The 7,190-nt window shown below is 42.6% G+C and overlaps 1 protein-coding gene across 2 annotated transcripts in view; it reads right to left on the reverse strand.

Moving 5' to 3' along the window:
- The window catches only part of adcy2b (adenylate cyclase 2b (brain)), a 67,041-nt gene extending 60,434 nt beyond the window's left edge, over positions 1-6,607 (reverse strand). The window contains exon 1 of one of the 2 annotated variants that reach the window (XM_032580908.1): positions 5,764-6,033. In XM_032580908.1, coding sequence (XP_032436799.1) covers positions 5,764-6,033 — 270 coding nt within the window. Of the gene's footprint in view, positions 1-5,763 lie in introns of both variants that reach the window. The other variant, XM_032580909.1, reaches the window with a different exon arrangement.
- Positions 6,608-7,190: the final 583 nt, after the last annotated feature.

Here is a 7,190-nt window from a genome sequence, read left to right on the forward strand (position 1 = left end):
AGCTACCTTTCATACATCTTTTTGGCAAGCTAAAGAGCTAACTGCCAATGAGCCATATTGTAGCTGCTAATGGTTTGTTTGTTCGCTTGCTAGCTAGCAAGCAAACTAGCCAGCAAGCAAGTATTAGCAGCTTGTTACCAGTGGCCTTAACCGCAGAGAGTGGAGATGTCTGTGCACAACTCAAACTTTTGTCTGATATGGACATTTAACTTACATTTTCTTTATGAATTTAGGACATTTTAAGGTCTTAATTTCAGGTAAATAAATTTAAGACTTTTTAAGGGTGTGTGGACATCTTGTAATAGCAATGGCCTTTTGTGGAGCACGAACGGCAACTTCTGTAGAGAAGTCTGTTTGGACGTGTAATCAAAACCACGAGTGGTGGGATTGTGATGCGATGCCCTTCAGTAACACACTGAAGGGCATTTTTCAGCCATTGCTAATGTCCTGATTTACCACTTTTGACACATTGTCTCACGTCAGTGACACAAAGGCCGTATAAAATGCGATATGGCCGTTCAGACTGAGACTGAAAACAATCCGATACGTATCCGATTTAGTTCCGCTTATGGAAGTGGTACAGATTTTGCGGGGGGAGTAAAATGATCAGAAATGGGTCGTCCAAACTGCGGTGAAAAAAGCTGGACATAGGTTGTATATGGGCAAAAAAAAGTGGATTTGGGTTGCATTTTCCAGCAGTGTGAAAGTAGCCTTTTTGATATGGGTTGCACTGTATAAGAAGCAAAAAATAAGGTCCTGGTAAGTAAAGCAGGCCAGTGAAATGTATTGATTTGCATTAAATGACTGTGAAGGGATTGAATAGGATGACAGTACAGCCAAGAAGAAGCTATTTACTTTGCTGAAATTAACATAGAAACCACTTCTGGACTATTCTCCAGGTGCTACGCTGACGCCCCACGACGCACACGTGGAGACGGCGGAACAAATCCACGGCCTGTCCTTAAGCATCCAGCCGCAAAACAATCAATTTGAGATATCAACAACAACAGTTCTGAGTGGGCCTTCCTTTGTGAGGCCATTTCATAAAACACAAAAGCAGCACTTGAGAAACAATGGCTCGTGTTTGCGGTTGAGTGTTTGTCGCCAAACAACACTTTTCACTCGACAAAAGCACCAACGCCCACACAGCTGCGAGCTAAGCTCTCCTCCCGCTCTCCAGATCCACTCTGCAAGGCTGTCGTTGCAATCCAAAGTGCTTCAAAGCCACTTATGGCGCCACGCATAGCCATGCACAAGGGATACCGCCGCCCCTCCCCGAACTCCGTCCCGTTCAATCCCCTCGCTAAAAGCAAAACTCTCTGTGCAGTGGTTGATAATGGGAGTCATGTGGCACACAAGATGTTTGATTGTAATGAAACCTGCAGCTTTCCAGCTTTTCACTTTTTTTTTTAAAAAAACAGTATTGTCTATCCTGACGACTCACACTGGTCCGGGTCAAGCTGTCCTTTTGCCATTTGGCGCCTACGCATTGACGTTCCTCTCTCTCCTACATCCCCTTCCTACCCGCGAGCAAACAATTTCACACATATTCACATTAGAACGCTGCCTTTCTGTTCATTTCTCTTTTGTTCTGGACCGCTGCAGCCGGTCCGGTTTTTAACCTTCAAAAACTGAAAACGAAAACCGGGAGCCAGTTCTAAACTCAGAAGAATAGACTTTGAAATACTTTTGTTAGTTCATGAATGATTGGAATGCTGCTGACATTAAATACATTGTCAGTGTATCGACCTGTCAGACCTCTCGGGTCTTCTGGTTCCGGTCTGCTCTGCCTGCCCAGAACCAGAACCAAAATCGAAGAAGCAGCATTCAGCTTCTGAGATAGCGTCCAGGAAACTGCAAAACTGCTGAAACACTGAGTTCCTGTAAATCAAGGCTAAAAAGCCATTTGTTTATTGTTGCCTTTCATGGTAAGAACTAGAATATCATTAACTGAAGTTCAATGTTTCAATTTTCCATTGCTTTCCATTATTATTATTAACCACTTCAATGTAGAGTTTATCTGACGTTTCAAGTTTTTGTCATTTGAAGCACTTGCCCTGTTGCTGCCTTGTTGCTGAAACGCATAGTACAGATAAACCTGTACTATCTTGGTAGTTAATGTGAATATAGTCTTAAAATTACTCAAATCTGACATAATATAATCATTTCTATATTACTTTCCAGTCATCTTGTTGTAAGCTCTGTTCCCCTTCATTTCGGTTCCGAATTCCTTACATTAAACCAAAGTTAATTTAACATTCCCTGCAGGTAGATGTCATACATTACTGTCATAAACCTACATTTTCTTGCTCTAGATTATGAGAGATTTTGAGCAGAAGATAGAAAAATCACTCTAAACCAACAAAGCCAGGGAGAAACATCCGCCTGGAAGGTACAAACTAATCTATGGTAGGTAGGAAAGGTCGCGCATTTGGAGCTTCAATGCTTCAAAGTTGCCAAGGTTTTACAAGTCCACATTTTTAAAAAATTATTAGTTTTGAATGTAGTGGAAGTAATTTTACAGACACGAACAAGCCAAATGACACTAGAATGAGAGACTATTGTTATTTTATTTTTATTTTTTTATTGGACTCCAATGCTGCGTTTTGGCCAGGACAGCAGTTGGCTGCCATGGAGACGGGATGAAAACCGGCAGACAGACATTTCCCACCAGAAGACACTTGAGGCGTGCCCGCCAGCTGCTCAAGGGTTGTATTAATAGAGTCATTACTGGAAGCTAATTCAATCTTTTCTGCTTGTGTTTTGTGTGTAAATGAGTGATTCATAAACTTTTAATAATGCAGCATTCAGATTTCAGAGAACGTGTCGCTAACGAAGCTTGGCTTCCTGCTGCCAGCTCAGGTAAAGTCAGATTACTTAAGTATTCACGTTTCCCCGAGGCGGTCCGGAGTCAAAGGTCACTGAAAACTTCGCCGCAGAAATAAAATAGCAGGCAATAAATCTATCGCTGGTTTACCAAGTGGGACTTTATGAAAGAGCAACTCGTCTCTCTCCTTTGTAAACCGCAGGATGTGCTCAGGACTGGTAAAATGTTGTTTTTCACAGGAAACAATGAGAAGGAGAATTCAGAAATAGTGACACATTTTCTAAGCTAGAGCTCACTCACAATGAGCTAATGTCTCTCCTGTGGTGCTAGCGATCATTTTAGTAAGCGGTTAATCTGACGATTAATCGGATGGAAAACAATTAGCAATTTCTGCAGATTATTCATCTAACCGCTTAAGCCTTTTTTTAAAAAAAATAAATAAAATACAATATTGGAAATACAAATGAACAAATAATTCAATTCCTTTTCAAAGTGATAAAATAAACATTTTATTGAATTAAAATGCAATAACGACTTTCCTTTAGAGTATCATTTGTAGCAAAGGATGCATCTGCAGCTAAAAAAACATTTTTAAAAATATGAAAACCTCTGTCCTTGGCATCAATACAGGTTAGAGATAATCTGATGGCTATTTTCTGGATTAACTGGTTAATAATTGGAGGTTTTATACTGAATTTGAACCAGATGAAGCTAAAACTTGGTTCTGGGTAGAACAAATGTACAGACAAAGGTTTTTTTTTCTTTATTTAAATCTAAAACGCATGTTGTTTTTGTACAATTTTGGCTTAATTATCGCTTTGAGTCTGTTGTTCTTCCAGAAAATGGCCTTTTTTTAATCATTTTTGTACTCCTGTTAATTGATTACTAAATTAGTTGATAACTATTTCAATAATATGAGTATGAAGGGAACTTTCTGGATGGACAACACGCCCTGCAGGCTAAAAGAGTGAGGCGATCTGTACGCTCGCTTTAAAAGCCAGCATGTGCCTGGATGAAAGCGCCTGCCACCGACAGGTGAGAGATGCAGGCTTTAGAGGAACAAGTGCTTCAATATAGAGGGTTTTCAGCAACATGCCGTCAAACCCACAGTCTGTACGCATTATGGGAAGTGATTCTGAAATTCTACTCAAGATCGACAAACTGGTCCAGATCAGTTTTATCAATCCGCCAGGAGAACGCCGCCGATGAGGAGCTTAGGATTTCTCTCTGAGCGTCGCAAACGTAAACAGAACTGAAATGGCAGCACAGATGTTCGTTTCATTTACGTGAGAGGTGAGGCTGTTGCCTAGATTAAATCGGGAGTTTCACAAAGCCGAGCAGCGCTGACCTCACAGGCCGTGGTGGTAACAGCTGTAGTCAAAGCGTTCTGGCATTGTTCACCAAAGACCCGCAAAACAACGGACATTCTGCGATTAGCCACGACTTACACGTTCCCGACATCAAAAGAGGAGGAAAAAGGCGACTTAAAGCTCCCAACGTCCTTTGGGCTCAAAATGATTCATACCTCTGACAGATTTAAAATGTCAAATAATCTCTTTCTTGTGCCTGAAAGTCGTAGTGATGTTTTGCAGTCAGTGGAGATGAAGTGTTTGATTGCCGTAATACCAAAATAGTCTATTAAGGAGGGCAGGAATGTTTTTTTCTGCATTTCATTCATTGATAAAAAGTGAACATTAACATTTTTTCCTCGAAAAGGATTCCCCTTACACACAGTTCTATTGCCCTTTGGGAGATACTCGTCTTATTTCCTATCAAATCAAAATCTGTAACTGTAAGCAGAGACAACGGTAACCACAAGATATCATGCAGTGATAATCCAGAATTGTTTCTGGAGCACCTTTATTGTAAAAAAAAAAAGAAAACATATGAAGAAGAACTGGTTCATTTGGAGGGTTTCAAACTATTATTTCGAAATCGTTTAAGCGCAAAATTATTTACATGTAACATGTATAATTTGCAGGCTTTGCAGTTTAGACTTGCACACTGTATACTTTAACTTTTTTTTTAAACAATACTCAGATATTGCACTTAAAAGGTTTTTCTTTTTTTTAATTAAACCTTTACAATCAGAAATCCTTTGTCATTGTGCAGGAAAGCACAATGACATTTTAAAAGTAGCAACCCTCAAACGCAGCTCAAATAAATAAATAAATAACCAAAAATATATATAGCCGAAAAAAAAAGAAGAAGAAACAATCGGGATTTTCAAAAACAAAAAAATATATTATTTAACCCCAAAAAAACTCATTACGATTAAGAACTCTCTCACAAGAGTGACCTATCCAAGCAGCACAAGTCAGGTGAACAGAAATATCAAACCAAAAAAGTATTAGAAAAGTATAAATGCCTCTAATTTGCTTTGGAAAAGTTGCTTTTAACCATAATTAATGGAACACTGACTGATATATTATACGTGTATTGATGATTGTGATGATGGCACTTGTCAAAATGTGGCTTCTATACTGTCGACTGTATGTTATTTTTCTGACTTTCTATTTTTGTGCTTTTATGACGTAAAGCAGTTTGAACTGCCCTGTTGCAGAAATGCTCTATACAAATAAACTTGAACTTGAAAACATGTTTTTTTCCCCCCCCTCTTTCTAGCTTCCTTCTTGGCAAAACATAAATCATGGTGCAAAATACATCTTATACGCTCGTTTTTTGGGGGTCTGGGGGGTTTGGACCAAATATGGGAAGTAAAATAAAGTGCAACACCCAAATGTAAAAATAGCGTATTTCACATGCAGGAGGAGTCCTTCTATTTATTCTGTGAGGAAAGCGTAGCGGCACGCTGCCTCTGTTGTTGTTGTTATCAGGCTTCAACTCCTCCTGACCTCATCGTTCTGGGCTTTTAACTACCACACCTCCAAAATGCTGCACTTAACGCTTCTTCACGCCCGTCGCCGCGCACTCACCAATCCTGATGCGAAGAACACGGCCAGCAGCGCCAGGCAGGTTCCCATGACGATCAGCAGCAGGAACACGATGAGCGGATGCTGCTGGCTCATCCTGTAGTACGACTCGTACAGCCAGTCCTGGGGCTTCTCCGCCTCCGGGCACGCCTCGCCCTGGAACCCGGGGCCGCCGCCGTCCCCCAGGCCGTCGGGCCCCTCGGCCCCCTCGCCGCCCCCATCGCTCTTCTCCAGCAGGTAGCGTCCGCGGGTCCACAGAGCCTCCTGCCACATGGGGGGTGCGGGGAACTTGGGGCGCTGCTTTTCTCCCTGACAAATACCACCCACCCCCCCGAAAAATAGAAAAGCAGCGTCGCGTGGACAGAGGGGGCGCACAGGGGGTAGGAAGAGGGCGAGGGGAGCTTTCTCCCTTAGGACCGTCCGCCACCCCCCCGCCCTTCCTCTCCTTTCTTGAAAAAGTTTCCTCGGCTCCTAATAATTGACGCAGAGCTGAGTTGCAAAGAGAGAGAACTTTCTTCTTTCCCCGTGCCTCCTCTGCTGCTACTTCTGCTGGAGGTGACAAACTGAGTCAGGACAGTGTGAAAACAGATCTTCCTCCTTCTGTCAGTGAGACGGGGGTTGTTTGGACTCCGAGGGAAGAAGATGAGACTTCGGCTTTCTCCCTCCACCAACCTCCACCCTCTTCTTCCTCCTCCAGCTTCTTGTTTGCTCTTTATGATTGGTCACAGGGTGATGGAGAGCCGGCAGAACCCCCGTCGCCGCTCGTCGCTCTGCGCTGCAGCCGCGACGAAGCAGCGACTTACCGTGCTGAGGTGCAGATGAGGACTGAGAGAGGGAGAGAGTGCGTGTATGTGTGTGTATATCTGGGAGGGAGGATAGGAGAGAGGAGAGAGAGAGAGAGGCTGTATCAATGTGTTGGAAGAGAGAGAGAAAAAGCCCCAGAGAGAGAGAGAGAGAGACAGCTATTGGGTAAAAAAGTGTGGAGAGGGAGAGAAAAGTGGTAATGTGAAGATAAAGATGTGTGAGAAAAGCAAATATGTAGAGAGAGGCGACTGTGTGTGCACATCTACGGGTGTGTTTGCGCGATCTTGTGCAAAAAGGAAGTGACCCAAGACACCGACAGGAGGGAGGAAAAGTGTGAAGTTGGCAGAAGTGGAGGCAGGGAGGAAGAGGAGTGTGTCGGGGTGTGTGTGCTTGTTTAACTGTCCTATTTAGGACTGTTTGTGGCATATTTACTAACATTGGGAAGACAGAGCCCTGTTCTAATGCGGTCAGGTTTAGAGATAAGGCGTGAATTAAAGGAGCAGTTTTATGTTTTTTTCCAGCCACGTTGCATCACTTTATAGCACAGTTACCTTCAGTTGTTCTAAAAATCCTGCATACGTCAAAGTTGACTTACAAGAAATCTGACTTCCATACTTAATGCCTTG

Source organism: Xiphophorus hellerii, chromosome 13, assembly GCF_003331165.1.
Source record: "Xiphophorus hellerii strain 12219 chromosome 13, Xiphophorus_hellerii-4.1, whole genome shotgun sequence".
Lineage (NCBI taxonomy): Eukaryota > Metazoa > Chordata > Actinopteri > Cyprinodontiformes > Poeciliidae > Xiphophorus > Xiphophorus hellerii.